The sequence below is a fragment of the Onychostoma macrolepis genome, chromosome 01 (genome assembly GCF_012432095.1).
Source record: "Onychostoma macrolepis isolate SWU-2019 chromosome 01, ASM1243209v1, whole genome shotgun sequence".
In the NCBI taxonomy this organism is placed as follows: Eukaryota; Metazoa; Chordata; class Actinopteri; order Cypriniformes; family Cyprinidae; genus Onychostoma; species Onychostoma macrolepis.
In genome coordinates, this window is record NC_081155.1 from 17577567 (window position 1) to 17598385 (window position 20819).

The 20819-nt window shown below is 35.3% G+C and overlaps 1 protein-coding gene across 4 annotated transcripts in view; it reads left to right on the forward strand.

The window, feature by feature from the left end:
• fbxo41 (F-box protein 41) overlaps positions 1-20819 on the forward strand; it is a 49978-nt gene that overhangs the window by 15923 nt on the left and 13236 nt on the right. For all 4 annotated transcript variants that reach the window (XM_058786953.1, XM_058786963.1, XM_058786980.1 and 1 more), the window contains 4 exons: positions 6356-6563; positions 9713-9786; positions 17382-17746; positions 20032-20267. In XM_058786953.1, coding sequence (XP_058642936.1) covers positions 6356-6563; positions 9713-9786; positions 17382-17746; positions 20032-20267 — 883 coding nt within the window. The remainder of the gene's footprint in view (positions 1-6355; positions 6564-9712; positions 9787-17381; positions 17747-20031; positions 20268-20819) is intronic.

Below are 20819 nucleotides of genomic sequence, written 5' to 3' on the forward strand. Positions count from 1 at the left end.
TAGTCATATGCGTGTGCAGAATTTCTGATCTGATTTGAGGTTTGCATTAGAGGGTGACACGGGAGTGAATTTTCAAACCTCTCCCGTCCCACTCCCACAAAAAAAAATCTCATGTTTTTTTTGTTATTATATTGAACTGAAAGCCAGCTTAAACAATGCACAGTGTGCATTGCACACACATTAAATTTCATGTAAATCATCCATGCTAATACAAACGTTTTTCATTTGAAAGCAGACATTTCACTCTCTAGATATATTTTTCATAAACGGAGTTTCGAAGTTTCTCTCTCAAGTTCACAGAGACCTAGACGGCAGAAAGCGCATCCTGTTTGCTTTAATTACTTTACAGAAGCACAACGTTTCGTTGTTATTCTGAGTGCACACAAATAAACGGCTACTTTTATCTGTATGACCAAAAGTTACGGAGATTTTAAGAGCAAGTGAGCACACCAGTGCCTGTCCTGCAGCGAGCGCGCTATTCAGCTTCACTCTTCACACAAACACTTCAATAGCGCACATTTCTCTAGGTTAACATCATATTGAGCGGCCATGTAAAGTTGCTGCTACATACATCTTTCAGGTGAAAAGCCATATTTGAGGTCGATGAATGATAGGTGAGCATTTGGATGTCCTGCCCGAGGGTATTACTACATAGACCAGCCGTTAACAATCTGTCCATCATGGACTGCGTCATTCACTTGACCAGCCACACCAAAGCAAACAGGAGGAGAGCATAAAGAGACAGGGCAACTAGAATTAAGTTCAGAATTAAAATATACAGTTTATAGTTTATTTATATAAAAAGTATGTTTGTGTATAAAGTTGGGTATCATTACTATTCCCGGTCCTGCCCACTCCCGCTGACATTTTTTCCTGTCCTGTCCCAATCACGTGATTTGTAGCGATTTTGTTTCCCATCCCGTGGGATTCCCGTAAAAATGTCAGCCTCTACTTTGCATGCCACCACCAGAAATTAGTGATATTTTTCCACTGACATGTTTTTCTTTAAACACTAGTAAAATGAGCAGTTATGAATAATGATGTTATATATTAGTTATATGTTAAATACTGGGTCATATTAGCTTCTTATCAATCCACTGGACCACATGTACAAATGCATGTTTGCTGCGTAAAGATATGGGTGAATTTTTGCATTGGTCTGAACAAAAACAGCAGACAGGCTTGAAAACTTCTGGTTCATTAGCAGCTGTAGGGAAATAACAAGAAGAATTAGCAGTAAGAAGTGCAGTAAATAGCAAAAATGTTTGCACTACAAACCAGTGTGTTCATAATTAAGATAATACATTAAAATAATATGGTAAGACACACCGGTTTGCAATATCAAGCAGCAAAACAAGCTGTTTTATACAACTAAAAATAGATGGAAGCGAATGACACCAGAAGCCAGACCCATAAAATTTACAAATGGCCATTCCCGCATGGATAGGCAATGTGGATAGGCAAGATAAAATAAAAATACCATTGAAACTTTTCTGAAGACAGTATAGGTTCCCTTCAGAAAAAAACAAAAAAACAATTATATAATAACACCCGCATCGTTTTTTGACTTTGAAATGTGCAGCTTATATGAAATCATAGTCTTTTGAAGTTTAATCATGATACATTATATCCATATCCATATTACAATTCTTGTCTTTCCATCCCCAAATTTAAGACCTCTTGACATTATAATAAAGACATTTCTTGTACCCTTCAAGTCATTTAAGACATTTTATGACCTTCAATTTGAAACATATTTGATTCAGCTCACAAAAGTGGCTAGCAGGGGTGACTGTGTTACACGCCACTACTGAAATCCACCTGGATTTGGCAGGTGTTAATGTCAAGCCCTGATTATATATTTGTAACAATATAGTTATTAGCAACAAAAATGTCTTTGTACTTGTTTAGAGTTGTAGGTATTTATTATATCAGCCCAGGCCATTGTTGCTACCATGTGGACAAAATAATTAGCACCAAGAAATTCAAAATGCACAAAGTACACATGATTAGAAAAATACAAAACTGGCTGCACACATACAATGCCTATAGAAAGTCTTCATACCCCTTCATTTTTATTTTTTTTTACATTTTGTTATGTTGCATTATTATGTTAAACTGCTTTAAATTACTTTTTTCCACATAAATCTACACTCCACTCACCATAATGACAAAGCAAAAACCAGATTTATCACAACTTTGCAAATTTATTCAAAAGGAAACACTGAAAAAATGACATGTCACAACTCTTCATACCCTTAACTCAAAACTTAGTTTTGACTCACTTTGGCAACAATTACAGCCTCAGGTCCTTTTGGGTATGATGCGACAAGCTTTGCACATCTGCATTTTTTTTTTTTTTTTGCCATTCTTCTCTTTAGATCATCTCAAGCTCTTTCAGGTTGGCTGGGAGACCATTGGTGGACAGCCATTTATAGGTTTCTCCAAAGATGTCTGATTGGTTCCAAGTCCCAGCTCTGGCTGGGCCACTCGAGGACGTTCATAGAGTCGTCCCTAAGCCACTCCTGCATTGTCTTGGCTGTGTGCATAGGGTGATAGTCATGTTGGAAGGTGAACTTTCAGGCCAGTCCGAGGTTCTGAGCGCTCTGAACTAGATTTTCATTAAGGATATCTCTGTATTTAGCTGCATTCAGCTTTGCATCTTCTCTGATCACTTCCCCAGTCCCTGCCGCTGAAAAACACCCCCACTCCATGATGCTGCCGCCACCATGCTTCACCGTTGGGATGGTATTATGCAGGTGATAAGTGTGCTTGGTTTCCCTCACACATGAATAAGGAATTGAGGTTCATCAGACCAGAGAATCTTTTTTTTAAATAGTCTGAGAGTTATTTGGGTGTATCTTTGTAAATTCCAATCAGGGTTTCATGTATCTTTACCGAGGAGAAGCTTGAGTTTGGTCACTTTGCCATCAAGCCCAGATTGGTGGAGTGTCGCAGTGATGTTTGTCCTTCTGTAAGTTTCTCCCATCTCCATATAAAATCATGGAGCTCAACCAGAATGAACATTAGTGTCTTGATCACCTCTCTAACCAAGACCCTTCTACTTCGATTGCTCAGTTTGGCCAGGAGGGTAGATCTAGGAAGAGTCCTGATTGTTTCAAACTTCATCCATTAAGGATTATGGAGGCCAAATGCTCCTGTGAACTTTTTTTTTTGTAGTCTTCCCCAGATCTGTCTCAACACAATCCTGTCTCTCAGCTCTGCAGGCCATTTCTTTGACCTCATGGCTTAGTTTTTGCTCTGACATCCATTTCAGCTGTTAAACTTTATATAGACAGGTGTGTGTGCCTTTCCAAATCATGTCCGATCAACTGAATTTGCCAGAGATTAACTCCAGTCGGAGTATAGAAACATCTCAAAGATGATCCAGTGAAACTGGAATGCTCCTGATCTAAATTTCAGGTGTCAAAGCAAAGGGTAATGAAGAGTTGTGACGTAATTTTTTCAGTGTTTCCTTTTTAATAAATTTGCAAAGTTGTGATAAATTTTTGCTTTGTCATTATGGTGAATGGGGTGTAGATTTATGTGGGGAAAAAAGTCATTTAAAGCAGTTTAACATAATAACGCAACATAACTAAATGTGAAAAAAAAATGAAGGGCTATGAAGACTTTCTATAGGCACTGTACATACAGCAATGGAACGTACCACTGATGTCACATGGACTATTTTAAAGATGTCCTTACTACCTTTCTGGGCCTTGAACGGGGTAGTTCCGTTGCTGTCTATGCAGGCTCAGAGAGCTGTTGGATTTCATCAAAAATATCTTAATTTGTGTTCCGGGTTTGGAACAACATGAGGGTGAGTAATTAATGACAGAATTTTCATTTTTAGGTTAACTATCCTTTTACGAGGTCAAGGTTTTTCCTGTTTAGCATGGCTCTGATAGCCCCTCCTGGTAGATGCAATAACTACATGTGGTTCTAAAAGAATCTTCATTGACGGCCAAAAGTAACCATTCATTTGGGCATATTGTGGAAACTATTAAAACAGGAAATTGGGGCAGGATATATCAAACCGCTTGTTGCTAAAAATTGCTAGCATTTATTATCTAAAATTTGCATACACCCCTGCATACAACATGAGTCATCATTACTTTTTGTATTTGTTTTCAGAGATAAAGACTATTTTAGTAAAAATGCATATATTTGCATATGTAGGTGTATAGGCCTGCTCTTATAGAGACAGTCTTAATGCAAATAGACATGGACTTAAATCCACAAAACTTCAATTTTGATTCCCTGGGGTCTTTAATATAAACACACACTGATCCACAGTGCTACTCTCCCTTGAGAGGCCCCACACATTGTGGGTAGATAAACAGATTTATCAAGCTGACCAACGAAATTAGGTGCCAGCCCTTTAATTACTGAAAAGTCACTGCTGTGGTTCAAGATACAGTGAGGGGATGAAGCAGACGTAATGTATGCGGATGTGCGCGTGGTATTGCACACAGTGAACACATGCTGATCTGCCCTGCCTCCACATTACTGGGCCTGTAATTAGTCTCGTTTACACTGTTGATTGACTGTCATTCTCTCCGTTGTTAGTAAACAAAAACATTGTCGACCTTTACTACAGTAAGAACACTGCAGTCGAGTGAATAGAGAGCAGTCATTCAAGAAGTAATTACACAAGAAACTGAAAAAGCTGCAGTATGACTGTTTTGAATTGAACAGTCCACCCACACCCCCAAAAGAAAAAGAAAAAGAAAATGTTTTGTATGTCGTTCCAAACCAGTGTGACTTTGAAACACAAAAGGAGATTTTTTTTGAATAATGTACTAGTGGCTTTAATGTTCTTTTCTTTGCAGTAACAATGAATAGGGCATAATATCACACAAGTAGACCATAAAAGTGGTCCGCATGACTTTAACTTTATTTCAAGCAGTGTTATTTCAGTATTATGAATATATTATTACCCGTGGCCTTATAGAGGACTGCTATTGTTATTTATTAACATTTTGAATTAGCTTTTATTTTTATATTTCCAGGTTTTAATTTTAAGTTTAGTTTCAATTTGATGTGCTTTTTTAAAAATAAATATTTCTATATAGCTTTATTTTAGTTTTAGTACTTCAACTCATGCCTATTCCAGTTAGTTTCAGAGACAACATTTTTAATATTCGTTTACATTTCTTTTTTTTAACTCATCTAATATTTATATTTTATTTTATTTCAGCTTTATTTCAGGTACCAAAAATGTTTTAGATTTTAGCTTTGTAATAGTTTCAGTTTTATCAATAACAACACACAATTCCAAGTCTGTTTAGATCTGTTTAGCATAAAGCATTAGATCCTGTATTAATCAATCCTTACAACCCTGCAAATCTGCAAAACAATAAAACAACTTTTTCTTTTCTTTTTTCCATTGAACCTTTTTGTCCCTGATTTCACAACTGATCAGTGACATAAGTCTTGATTTGGTGATGATAAATTATTGCACAAGAAGAGAAACATACTGGAAATAATAATACCAACATGATATGATATACACCAGATCCACAAATTATAAAAAGACAGCAGTGCAGACTACAGTCTGTCTTACATGATAATTTAATAGAGCCTGATCTTTATCATAGTTATTTACTTAGAGGATCTTTTGCGATTACACAATTACATAAATGCCATTGAGATCACATTTACGCAAATTCATTTTCCTAGTTTATAAATTGCTGCTTTTAATTGATGTGGATAATTAAAGCCTCTTCCTTGAGTACAGGAACTGCTGCATATTCACTATGGCTTATGACGTTATTTGCAACCTATGTTGATGAAATACTCAAGATGTCAGTATCTCAAAATATAATTTTGTTGGCGTACGAAAATGAAAAGTCCAACTGTGTGAGAATCTACTATAAGTGTGAGAGAAGCTTAGAATAGCTGAGGTGATGGTGTCGACAGAGGCGCAAGCCAGTGTTTGTGTACAGAGACATTTCCTACAAAGAGATAACAGTTGTCGTGCTTTCATTGGCTGCACGCACACTCCAGGGATTTGCAGAATGCTAGAGAAGATAAACAAGTATGTGAAAAGGGACAAATGGGAGGGAGAAAGTGGTATCAGATGCCCTTTTCCCATTTGTCGAGGTGTGACAGGTTTAAATTTGTATGTTCATGTTTAATTTCTTTAAAAGAAAATGCTGTTGGTAGCGATGCATCAGGTCATCTATATGCCACCATATCTTTAGAGTTACATGCTTATTACTCTTTAACACACTTGGTACTCATTACAAAACTGATCAAGAGCAACTGACAAGCTATCACCACTGAGAAGACTCAATACTTTCACAGTAATCCTCATTTCTTTCTCTTTCTCGTTCATTTCCTCCTCACTCAGAGAGGTGTCCCAGATCGACCATTTTCTCCAGGAAACAGCTGCGCGTGAAGCCAATGCTAAAGTGCGTCTTCAGCAGTTCATTGAGGAGCTGTTGGACCGGGCCGACCGTGCTGAGAAACAGCTCCAGATCATCAGCAGCTGTGCCACCACCCCCAACGGCAGCCTGGGACACTGCAGTCTGCAGGGATCCAAACCTAATGGAAGACAGGTACAGTGACTGAGCGAAAGAGATGAAGGAGAAAAAAGACACTGGAGCAATGTACTGAGAGAAATCAGAGATTACACCTGTCTTTGTAGTCGGTTATGCAATTTCAGTTAAGAATACCTCATTGGAATCATTTACTGTTTTAGTATCTGCATGGGATAAAGCACTTGGGTTACTCTTGAAAACTCCAATGGATTTATCACTTGGTCTAATATGTCAAGGTGATGCATATAACTGAATAGGTATAATATTTGCTTTGTTCCTGTATCCCAAGGAATCATATAGTAGGTGCCAAAAAGGTAGACAACTATCCTAATATAGCTGTGAAGTTTTCACATTCACATTTCACCTTAACAAATGGTATTTTTCGAAATGAACAGAATGTGAATTGTTTAATTCATGTATGAATACCAAGTTTAAATAAGTATGAATTTGAGTCACTCTTTTGTCATTTAGAGCACTCAGGTATACACTACCATTCAAAAGTCTGTAGTCAGTAAGTAATTATTTTTTAAAGAAATGAATGCTTTTATTCTGCAATAATAAAATGCATTTAATTGATTAAAAGTGACAGTAAAGAATTTATATTTTTTTTAAATAAATACTGTTCTTTTGAATTTTCTATTCATCAAAGAACCCTGAAAAAATGCATCACAGGTTCCACAAATACATTTGGCAGCAAAAACTGTTTTCAACAATGATAATAATAAGAAATGTTTCTTCAGCATCAAATAAGCATATTAGAATGATTTCTGAAGATCACGTGACACTGAAGACTAAATTAATGGCTGCTTCAGCATTGTTTATGTTAGTGTTATTCACATTAACTTTTCACAGTAGTACTCTTTTAACTATGCTTCTGATCAAATAAATGCAACTTTGGTGAGCAAAATAGACTAATTTCAAAATATTAAAATATCTAGAAAATTATCTGTCCCAAACTTTTGAATAGATTTGTACTGTATATGTGTAGCTAACCAAATAGTAATGCAACAAGCCAAATATCTTTGATTATTAGCATTACCTGATAAGTACTGTGTGGATATGTAAAAAGATGGCTTTTTAATATGAGTTAATGTATGAGCACATCGACGTATATAACAGATTGACGACATGCAGTGGAAATTGCCTGAAAGTGATTTGTTAAGGTTGCAGTTCTGTCTGCAATTTTCTGTGAGATAAATAAATCTTAATACAGAACTCAAGAAGTGTTTCATACTAAATTTCTGTGAACCTCCAGAGAACTTTTACAATGTTAAAAGATCGCACTGGTACACCAGTCTCGTTTTCTTAGATCTAGAGGGTGTTAAACTGTGGTTATACACTGTGTTTTGTACATTTATTTGTATCTATATGTCACAGTTGAGCAAAATTCAGTGTGTCTATGTATGTGTACATGGTTACTCACACTGCGGTTTTAGGCGTCTTGTTGACAGTGGATGGCACATTCAGGCAGCACCCTATCAACCCTCTGACATCATTGGGGACCCCCTTTGTCACCATGGAAACAGCAATCTACATTTGTCATTTACTCATATAGTGTGTTGCACACAGCACTATTGACACAGTTTGAGTTCTCACACAGATTGTGTTCCCAAATGCCAGTCACAGCCTTCCAGTCTCCTACTATCTGGAGAGGAAGTACACTGAGTGATGTCAGAAGAAGGGCAGAGTGTTTCAGGAGCACACATGCTGTGATTCAGGACATTTGGCCTAAATTACAGCACAGGCAGGAAAGTTAGCAAGAGAATTATTGTTGTTGTCTCAAGCATTTTCCACAGTTCTGGCCAGTCTTTTACGCTGTGAACCACTAGTGAGATCGATGGTGCTGCTGCTTCTCTTTCTGCCTCATTTCTGCAGGCACTAAGCCCAGTGTGTGTTTCTGAATGTGTGTGTGCCCTGTCAGCACTATGGCACCTTTCTTGGCCCATATTTTCTTGGGTGTATCACCTTACCAGCTAGAGCAGTCATTTAAAGGCACAGTTTTCCTATTTCCTGTATGAGTTTAATACTTACATCTGACAAATAAAAGTCATTAGTATTTGACCGATATGGTATTTCTCTGGGATAATTCTCCTATAATAGAAAAAAAAAAAAATCATAAAAACAATAAATAAATACCCATATTTCCCTCCATATTTCACAAATAAGCTCTTAAATACAATTGTTCTCAAAATACGCTTTACATAGATTAGAGTTATTATAGTTAACTAAAACCAACCCAAATAAAAACTATTTCTATTGTTACTTGAAATAAAATAACAATTAACTGAAAGAAAGTATTAAGTATTTAATACATTTCTCATCATCATTTATTGTAACTTGACTTACTAAATTAATTAAAGCTAAATAAACTGAAACTAATAAAATAAATAACTTCACATATTAAAAAATAAAAATTGGCTAAACAACTAAATTATTGACACTTTAAAAATTTAATTGAAAACACTCAAAATGAAAAATAAATCAAATCTAACTCAAAATATTAACAAAAACTGTAATAGTTTATCAAAACACTGATGTAAATTTGCTGAAATTAAACACATTTTTACATAATATTTAAAAACCATTCATTATCCTTTCACAAGGCTTTTTGTGTTAAAATGGCACAATCGATCAAATTCGGTTTGGTGTAATTTTGCCAATTATTTGACCTGGTAGTGTCTTTCAGCAAAGCACATTAACACAGGTTGCACCAGGGGGATTGTCCATGTAATTGGTGTACGGTAAGCCAATTTGCATAAGAGCAGCTAAATGACAAATGAGTTATTTGTAAGACGAGTAATCAGTGATGCAAAGCAATCTGCTGTCTCGTTGGCTGTGCTGTTATTTTTGACTGAAGGAGTTTTGAAACTCAGACATAACCTATTCCTCATGAAGGATGAATGGTGACGCTAAAGCCTGTAAGTGGTAATCTCATCAAAAAACTTCTGACAAAAATGTGACGTGTTTTCCCATGTACTGTATCTCTCTAGTCTGGGCAATTGAGACAAGTCCTATAGTCTTCTACCCTACCTGTCAATCTGCTTAGCTTCTGTTTGTATTTCCCTGATGATGTTGAGCTACAGTATGTCAGTGTTCGGTGTGTTCAGTGAAATTTTGGAGCATCTTTCTCTCACATTTTCCCTTCGTTTTCTTTCTTTTTCTCACAGAGAAATTCCAGTATCTCTGGGGCTTCGAGGGGAATGTACCAAGTGTCCGATCGACGTTCCTCCCCCAGCACTGCGTAAGTCTCAGAATAGCTGAATTCTGCCTGAATGTTTTCACGTCAGCCGAATTTTCTTATAAGTGCTAAAAATGTGAAGAATTATTTATTAAATAATAATTAATATAATCAATTCAAATGCAAGTCAACTGCTACAGGCACTTAGAACTAAAAAAAGTATATACAGGCAAGACATAAATACCCGTGGCTCCTGACAATATATTAAGGTCTTATGAAGTAAAACAATTGGTCTGTGCAAGAAACATGAAAACATTAATACAAATTTTCATTTTTGGGTGAACTACAACTTTAAATAATTGTATGTGTTATTTACGTATTTATTAATTAATCTGCATATTATGAAAGTAGTTTGATTTAAAATATTAAAAGATATTTTAGTCATTTAGATCAGGTTACCTAGAGAGAACAATGAAATGCTTCATAGTAGTGTTACTGTAGTGATGTTTTGTTGCTGAATGAATTACTGTAATTATTATTATTATTTTTTTACAGATCAGTTAAATTAATCATAGAATGACAGTCATTTGCTTTGTTCCTGAATGATGTGTTTGAACAAAGCGGTTGAATTACTGATTCAGTGACTCGCTCATAAAGATACCAAATTTTTCTTTTATGCACGGTGAAAGTGTAGTTTTACTTCAAACTTCAAAGTATTAAATTTATCATTAAATTTGCCACCAGAAGTTTTGCAGCTATGTCTGAAATATGGCAGAACAGCATGTTTATGTCTTTTATCTGCTCTCACCGGTGGGTGTTTTGGAGTCAGCCTGGTGTGGATGTGTCTTGGGAAAATCGCTAGATTGTTGCATTTGCCTCAGGGTTAAACCAGTCTGTAATCTCTCAGCCATGCAGAAGATATGCGGAAAGAGTCCTGTTGCGCACACACACACACACACACACACACACACAAAAACTAAAATGCCTAAAAGCACAAGGCCAAAAACAACCATTACCCAAGGCTTTTGAAGGACACTGGTGAACACTTCTTGTGTGTGTACTGAGAGCATGTGTGTGTCATGTCAGATTTTGCCTACATAGAGTGGAGACCAAATGTCCAAAGTTAGAAAAACCTAAATTCTTGACCTAATTGATGACAGTATTTTCATTTTTGTTTAAACTACAGCATCACTTTAATAAAGAAATGAAATAATGTCTTAATGGAAATCTAAAGATGTTATAAAATACTATTTTATAAATGCTTTGTTTAATGAAGCTGTAACAGACAAATTGAACATATTGTGAACATCACTATTTTTTAAGATTTAATATTAGTCTAGTGAAATTGTCTCACAGTCACCATCTGACATTGAGCATGACTAATTCGCATCACAAACAAATTACACTCGTTTTTATTTTTAGATTTTCATCTTCTTATGCAATTTCCCCATAACATACCATAACCTTTGAATGGCTGCTCTTTTAACAAGGTTATGATCTGTGAGTGAGACATCACTGTCCATCTGTTGTGTGTGTGCGTCTGCGCATGGGCCGTATCAAACCATTTGGTGCTCTGAGGGAAGGATGGAGCAGCGTGGGTTTGCCTGGAGTCTGCTATCCCTAAATTGACATCACAAACTCCACAGGTCTTCCTCATGAATCAGACGAGAAAGGACTGAAATACCAGACTGCATATGATCACTGCTGTTCCTTCATTATGACACAAATACCATCATTCATCTGTCAATTATTAAGACCTTTATTAAACAAGTGGCATATATGCTGTTCATTTGAACTTTCTATTCATCACGGGATTCTCTATTTCCACAAAAATTGTGGACAACTGTTTTCAACATTGATAATAATAAAAAAAAATGTTTCTTGAGCAGCAAATCAGCATGATTTCTGAAGGATTGTGTGAGGCTAAAAATACAGCTTTGCCATCACAGGAATAATTTACATTTTAAAATATTAAAATAGAACACAGATATTTTAAATTGTAATAATATTTTACAATATTACTGTATTTTTTTATATTAAATAAATGCAGCATTTGTGAGCATAAGAGACTAATTAAAAAAAAATTATCTTACCAACCCAAAAGTTTTGAATGTTTGTGTACTGTATATACGCTTCATAAATATTTGAAAAATCATTTTTTTTTAAAAATCAAATTAATTAAACTTAATTTCATTATATGCTGATTAATTAATTAATAAATATATTAATACATATACAATTATTAATAAATTCTAGGGATGTAACGGTATGAAAATTTCTTATCACGATTATAGTGACCAAAATGATCACGGTTATCAGTATTATCACGGTATTGTTAAAATGTGCTGGAGATGTTTAAAAAGTACCGACACATTAATCAATTCACCAAGTTTTATATTTAAAAATCAACAAGCAACAAATAAAATGACTTTTTGTTTGCATAATCACTAAAACAATAACATTATCAATGATGTTCGGACTTTAAATGACAACTTGACTGACAACAGTTTATCCAATAGCATGTTCAAATATCTAATGTCAATTTTCAAATAAAGCATTGAAAAACTTTCATAAAATGGTAAACCTCACATTTCAGCCTTAATGTCAAAATGATAATTGATTAATAAATGATTATATGTATTTTATCTGTTCCATAAATAATTCTAGATAACTTATCTGAATTGTTTAAATGTGTAGAATCCACATAAGCTTGTTTTTCATCAACTGGTCAAAATTTACAGCAGGGCATGCAAATTTGGTCCATTTTTGGCCAGACAGAAACACAGGCTGAATGTAAATATAAGTCTCTGTAAATCCACTCTCTGACACTAGGTGGCGCTTATGGAAAAGCTGAATTACAGCTGTGGACAAAGCAGTATTGCAATTGAGAACACTTCCTTTAGGCATTACATGGAGCAAAGATGAAAACAAAATGCCATCGAATCGTTTCTGAAAACAGTCAGAACCTTCAGAGGTACATTCATATAATTAATTCATTCATATATTCATTTGTATAATTCCTTTAGCACTCTTTTAAAACCTCCCAGCTTTTCCGCCCTATTTTCATGCAAAACGAAACTACTCTGTGACTGTTACTTAAACTGTGCTTTATGCTGAACAATATTTATTTATCATGAGTTGTTCAAATTGCGGTAATCGAATACGGTTTTAATGATAATTAAAATATGAAACGGCAATACTAACCGTGGGGAATTTTATCATGATTTATCGTCAAACCGGTAATCGTTACATCCCTAATAAATTCTACTATAGTTATATATATAGGTTGTTGAGAAAATTTTACAAGAGTAAATCACTATAGACATTACAAAATGTGTTTTTAGAAGTTGAATATATTGTTTGTTTTATTTCATATGATTGAATATAAAGCTGCATTACGGTGCCCAGCAATCTATTTTGCAAAAGAGTTTTTTTAAGTCTGTCTGAGGGAAACTTAGAGGACAGACATCTTTAGCCATTGCTTCCATTTTCAGCATCTCTATTTTTAGCTTCAAATGAAAAGCACAAATGTGTAATTCTTATATAAAGTAAGGGATGCAGAAACATCAAGAAAACTATGTTATATGATAAAGAAACCAGTCTCATCTTCAAGGACCTTCTGACGTTTCTTCCATGTCTTTATTTTTTGCTGTCAGTTTGCATGAAACTTCATGTATAAATTCTTTTTAGCCTTAGCGTGTTATCTTCCAAATGGCTTTTGATATCTCTGCCATAGCCAGCCATGCATTACACATTCCTTCTGTGTAAGAAGTAATAATTTGTCCCAGCTTCATCTCTAGTGTGTCGTTTGCTCTTCAGCCCACAGTAAAATACAAAAGTCTGTCATTGTAGTCAGTTGCCTGCAGCAGAGCCTACAGTGACTAGTGCCTGCAGTAGCAAAGTATCTCTTTAAGTCTCAGTGTTGGCTTTTGAACTGTAACATCTGGAGAGTGACTAAATGTCTGGCTGGAATCCCCAGTGGAAATTCGGTCCCTGCTAAGCCATGGAGGAGAACATTCCTTACCCATAATCCCATGCGAATGCCCTAACTGTTGCCTGAGTTTAGTGGTTTCTCTTGTAATGATTAAAAGTCTTGCGTAGTGGAAGTGTTCAGAAATATCATACCCATTTAAACTGATGCCCATGCGATTTTTGAGCAGTAGATTTTAAATGCAACTATTTGTGTATTTGAAAATTAAGTTGCATAATTATTGACGTTGAAAAGGAATCAGGAATAATGCATTTACATGTCTAAACTGAGTCTGTCCCAATTGAGTCACAGCTTCCTCAGATCATTTCCTTTAAATTGATGTCAAAATGAAAATGCCAGGGCTGCTTATTTCTGCATAATATGATAACATGTATGTTACATAAAGCTGCATTTGATTTGACAACCTCTGTAACCTAGTTTTATTCATTAAACATATACAGCTATTCCCTCTCCTTTTGGTCACATCTGAGTCAGGACTGACACTAGTGCATAATAAAAAGTGAATAGCACCCCTAAAAGTGTTGGTTTAGTGCTGTGTACTCTGAGCATAGTGGTAAGAAGAATCTGAAAACAACTGAGAGCCACTATTGTATGTGCAATTAAGGAAATAACCCATTACTCGTTCAGGCTTAAAAATAATATTTGCAAGATTAATCTTTGCAAATTATCAATATTTCTTCCTACAAAGTGAGTTAGCATAGTCTCTTATTTCTAAATTAGTGGGTGTGTGTTTGTGTGTATTGTAGGAAATCTGTCTAGACAGATCTGATCATATTTCCTGGTTAACTCACACTGTTCTTTTTACACACTTCTTTTAACACAAAGCCTGTATCCTAAAGCAACTGGTGGTTCTTGAACCAGAAAATGTGTTGCAAGTCTGCTCAGATGGGCACATGGAATGCAAATTAGAGAATGCAACTACTCGTATAATTGTGCATAGTAAGTATAGCAAAATAAATAGGCATAATTTGAAAATAGAGCAGAACGTATTTCCGATATATTTTGTTGACACAGATTTATCATTTACTAGACGTTAGACACATTAGACAGATACTAAGCTAACATGTGTAACATACAGTGTTATTTTAGTAGTATTTATATTGTAGTCAAGTCAAGTCAAGTCACCTTTATTTATATAGCTCTTTTAACAATACAGATTGTGTCAAAGCACTTAACAGTATCAAATTGAAAGATAGAGTGTCAGTAATGTATAATGATAAGATTAAACACTCAATTTTCAGTTAAAGGCATTTCATTATTGAATTCAGAGATGTCATTGTCTAGCTCAGTTTAGTTTAATAGTATCTGTGCAATCAAATCGACGATAATTGCTAGAAATTAAGTGTCCCCAACTGAGCAAGCCAGAGGCGACAGCGGCAAGAAACCAAAACTCCCTCTGTGACAGAATGATGAAAAAAACCTTGGGAGAAACCAGGCTCAGTCGGGGGGCCAGTTCTCCTCTGGCCAGACGAAACCCGCAGTTCAAAAGTTTAGATTTCTATTTTTAATTTTGTTGCAATTTCTAACAATAGTAGTATTATGTAGTTAGGTATTTTATTATATTTTTAGATATATTGTATTTAATCGAGGTCTTCACCGGGGCTATGTCTCTGGGGCTCATCTGGGTGTCCTGGTCTCCTGGTTGTAGTATTTAGGGCATGGCTGTATGTAGATATGTATTGTGGCAATGATATAAAGTATCTAATGCTTAGATAATGCTATGTAGTTTATACCACAAATTGTAAAAATATTGGTATTGTGGTATTGGAATTTTTTAGTGCTGGGCAACGATTAATCGCAATTAATTGCATCAAAAATAAAAGTTTTTGTTTATATAATATATGTGCGTGTACTGTGTATATTTATTAGTATATATAAAGACACACATACAGTATATATTTAGAAAATAGTTACATGTAATTTGCATGTATATATTTATATTAATATAATTTATATATCTGGATTAATATTATATTAATATAATTTATATATATATTAATATAATTTATATATATATTATATAATTTATATAATTATATATTAATATAATTTATATATATATATATATATTATAATATAATATAATTTATATATCCGGCAGGAATTGTAGGTGGGGGAGTGAATGTTCAGCGCTCTCTCCACCCTCAATACCATGACTGAGGTGCCCTTGAGCAAGGCACCGAACCCCCAACTGCTCCCCGGGCGCCGCAGCATAAATGGCTGCCCACTGCTCCGGTGTGTGTTCACAGTGTGTGTGTGTTCACTGCTGTGTGTGTGCACGTTGGATGGATTAAATGCAGAGCACAAATTCAGTATGGGTCACCATACTTGGCTGTATGTCACTTCACTTTCACTTTCACTTTCATATATATATATATATATATATATATATATATATATATAAAAACATAACATTTTACTTAAATATATACATGCATGTATGTGTATTTGTATATACATAATAAATATACACAGTACACACACATATTACCGTATTGACCCGAATATAAGACGACCCTGATTATAAGATGACCCCCCTATTTCCAGATGTTGGAAAAACCCCATTTTTAAAAAAAAAAAACATTTCTCTCAGTAAAACACATTTTATCTTAAATTATTTTCATATTGCATATTTTTCCTATTTTAATTTTTGTTTTTTAAAAACAAAGGTAAATACTGGTAAAATGTAACAACAATCACATTTAAAAATATACTATAAAAAAAAAAATGTAAAAGATAAAACAGGTAGCCCATCTGAATTAGGACATTTAGGCTATCCATCTCGTAGTAGCCTACCAAAATTTTATTAACAGTAGATGTGAAATCTTATTGTAGTCTTCAAATCTGGGTACTGTGTTAAAAATCACTTACAGAGGAAGTTTGGTCCCATCAGGCTAACATGACAGTCACGACTCGTGCCGCTGTAAGCTTTTCTTTTTCTTTTGATTTCACTTGCGATCTTTACAACACACATTACATTACATATTTCATGGCACACTCGTTTTAGGTGTATTTAGCGCCACCTTTGTTGTGGGTGTATTATTGACATGTCAAAGTCTAGACCCTGAATATAAGACGACCGCTTTTTTTCAGATATATTTACAAGAAAAAAACATTGTCTTATATTCGGGTCAATACGGTATGTACACCACAACTTTTATTTTGGATGCGATTAATTGCAATTAATCATTCCCCAGCACTAGATTTTTATTTTTTATATTTCTGGGTTTCAATTTAATTTTGGCTTAATTTTTTGTCATTTTTCTTATGTGCTTTTGTATTTTTTTTTTTTAACATCTTTTTTGTTTTTAGTATTATTTAATTTAAAGTTTTAGTAGCTTTACTGCATTTCAGTTAGTTTATAAGGCAACATTCCTTCAAAGAAAGAAAGAAAGAAAAATAACTGAAATTTATGATACATTTAGCATTTTGGTGAATTTTCAGTGTGAAAATGTAATGTGGCTATTTTGCATATTGTTGGGCCTTTACATTTTATGATAATGTTAATGCATTTACAGTGTTTTAGTTTAATGGTTATTTGGACATTGAAAAATACTGCCAGTAGATGTCCAGTAATATTTTTTTTTTAATATAAATTACTGTGAATTAACCACAGTATTGTGCCTGTGTTTTTCTCCATGCTTCCCTTTGTGCTCTTCCTGAACAGCGCATCAGGACGAGGGAAGTCTGTGTCCCAGGGGTCAGGAGGTTACGACAGTGACAGTGTGGACCTCCACGCTCTGGAGGACTGCCCTGATGCTCAGTATTACCACGTCCAGTGCCGACTCGGGGAAGGAGGCGGAGGAGGAGGAGGATACGAAAGGGCGGCTGCTTCCCGGAGCTGGGGTCTCCGCAAACAGGCCATCCAGAACTGGCAGCGCCGGCCGTACCGGAACAGCACGGAGGGAGAGGAGGGCGACGTGTCTGACGTAGGATCCCGGACCACTGAGTCCGAGGCCGAGATGTGGGAGCAAGACAGGAGAGCAGAGAGCCAGCACGGGGGAAACCGAGGAGGATACAGACTAGCTACAGGTGCGTCATTGACCTGCGTGGGCAGGATGAGCGAAGAATTTGTCCTGGGGTTTATTTTGTTTTTCCAAATGTTGGTGGAAGAACATGGTTCATTTCCCAGGGAACACAATTCCAAAGGCATAAATGTAAATGTCATTTTTGGCTTGTCGGTCGTTTAAAATATAATCTGGGGCAGACAGAAAAGGGCAGCTCTGTAGCACATGCTGCTATGATTGCAAATGTCATTTGGCAGAATGTAAGTTTGTGAGTTAACAGTTTGTCGACCAGTTTGTCAGGCCCGAGGTCACAGTACCCACTCTCCAAATAATGACGGGATAGTCGGGTCAGAGGACCAGGACGCCGGCTGAGGAAAATTAGGTCACATGAATGCAACTGCTGTCAGGATCACAGGCCAGAGAGCAGTAGAGAGAGTGTGTCATAAAGCCATGAGCAATGAACACAATTTTCCACCTACTGACTCCAGGTCATTGTGGGAAGAGTGAAATGAATAACCAGTAGTGCACTATATGCTCTCATACATAATCATACCACATACAGAGTGTGACTTCATGATGTCTTTATTGTATGTAGTTCATTTACATTAATTAAGGCCCATTTGTGCTTTTCAGAATGTCACCTCTTCTTTGTTCGGCTATCAGATTATGTGGCAGAAAATGTTACCAACCTTTGTAGGGGGCAGCAGCAGGCCTGCTCAAATCTTGTTGAAAATATGAACGGGAATTAACAAAATATATGCATGATTTCTTCCTACATCTTCCTCTTCCTTCTTGATACACATGTCAAACAATGTCAGTGTCAGCCTCAAAAAGTATTTGGAAGTACCAACAAAAAAAGCCATAAAATCCATTGGAGAGCTCAAGGGATGTATTCTGTGAATTTATTTAAATGCAGATTTGTTTTCTAGCAAATATGAATGCAATTTAAAAAATAAATGTTTATTTATTTTTTTAATGTATTTATTATTTTATTATTGTTATTATTTATTATTATTTTTGCACATTTTTATTTTTAGTATATCTTTACATATATGGATTAACTCATTTTTCAAACATAATTTTATAATTTTTATTTCACAAATTACATATTATTTAATCAATTAATTGATATTAAATAATTAAATAATTATGGGTGTGCATTAATTAAATAATTATTATCATGAAATATTTTATTATTATTTTTTTTATTAATTAATTAATTAAACATCTAAAATTGTGTAATAATTTCAGAAATCAAGACGTTTTTTTTTTTTGCAGCAGCAGCAGCAAACAATGTGGGATGAAGTTGCCTGCATCCACTTAAGGGCAGACTAGTTTAGTGATTAAATGCAGATATGAATGTATTTTTTATTTTATATATTTTAATTATTTAATGGATTATTTTATAAAATATTTGTACACATATTAAAATAAAAATGATACTGATATAATTGAACACTTTTAAGTTAAGCTATATATTTATATTTAACAATAATTAATATATTATTATTATTTTTTTAATTAGTGTTAATTAAACATCTATCTATCTGTCTAGTAATCATTTCAGAAATCAAGCCCATTTTCCCTGCAGGGCAAACAATGTGGGATGATGTTGACTGAATCTACTGATCCAGAATGGTCTTTTTCCATCCTACTATTAGTTAATGTTTGGTTTTGGGTAGAAGAAACTGATCCTAGACCAGCAGTCATGGCTAGTGTATCTAGCTAGCATTTGAATTTAACTGAATGCTTAAACATCATGTCAAAGTGAAGGCCAAGCTTTCCTTACCTTAGCCGTATCTTAGCCATACACAATCCATCCTGTTATCACCATTACATTTCACTTATTTGAGAGCCTGTTTGAGTCATAGCTTTTGGCAGATTTTGCTTAAAAAATTACGTGTCTTATAAAATAAGAACACTGCCAACACCTGTTTCTTTAGTCTCAGTCTCATTAGATCTTCTGCAAATCGTGTATGACTCAAGAGACCTAGAGTCTGTCAAACTGGAGCTGTGAGATAGAAATGGCCTGCTGATGACATGATTTGGAGGATGTTCAGATCCTGTAGGAGGCAGTGAGAAGAGCAAACAGACCGATAGCTGCACTTTTTATTGGACTGAGGCGCCACCATATGGACATGTACTGTAATGCAGCCGGTAAAAGGAGTAGTTCATGCACAAATGAACTCACCCATGTTCAGTGTGGAGTTCAATGTGATGAAGGTCTTCTCTTTTACATGTAGGAAAGCTAAATTGTGACCACAGATGTCAAACAAGTCTTCATTTACCTCTTATTCTTCGTGTCGACAGGTCGTTCTGAAGGGGGATATAAGCCTTGTCGTCATGAGAAAAGCCCCTCTAAAGTCAACGAGGTGATCAGTCCTGAGGTGCTGAAAATACGTGCCGCTCTCTTCTGTATCTTTACCTATCTGGATATGAAGACACTCCTGCGGGCGGCCGAGGTGTGCCGGGATTGGAAGTTTGTGGCTCGTCACCCGGCGGTATGGACCAGAGTGCTGCTGGAGAATGCTCGCATCTCTTCAAAGGTTTTAACACCATTCACATAAACAGTCTTACAGTAATACTCCTGCTCAATTTAGGAACTGACCACCTACTTTTTCTGCAGCCTGGGGTTCAGAATATATTTCTCATTTATTTTCTCCATGGCCATTTCAGAAATTTCTTAATAAAGATATTTAAGCCTTGAGACAAATCAACCAACTCCAATTGACAGTTTTCACGTGACGTCACACCCTTATAGGAACGTTTTGTCGCACTGTTTATGATTGAAATATTGCCACGGATGCTTAATATGGATTGCCAAATGGCCAAAACTTGCATTTTGTTCAGAAATACCTTTGTTTTATTATTTTGAGAGGTGATCTAAATATTTGCAGCTGGGAAACAGATGAAAAATAGACACACTTGTGCAGCAGTTCTATGGATGTTTTGCCCTCCAAGTCTTCAAACCGGTCACGTGACTGAAATCTATCAATAACATTATGAATGACATTACAGCATTATACAGAATGCATTCTTGAATGAACAAACTGCTAATGAATAAATTATTAGTAATTTTCCACCTTGAATTATGAAAT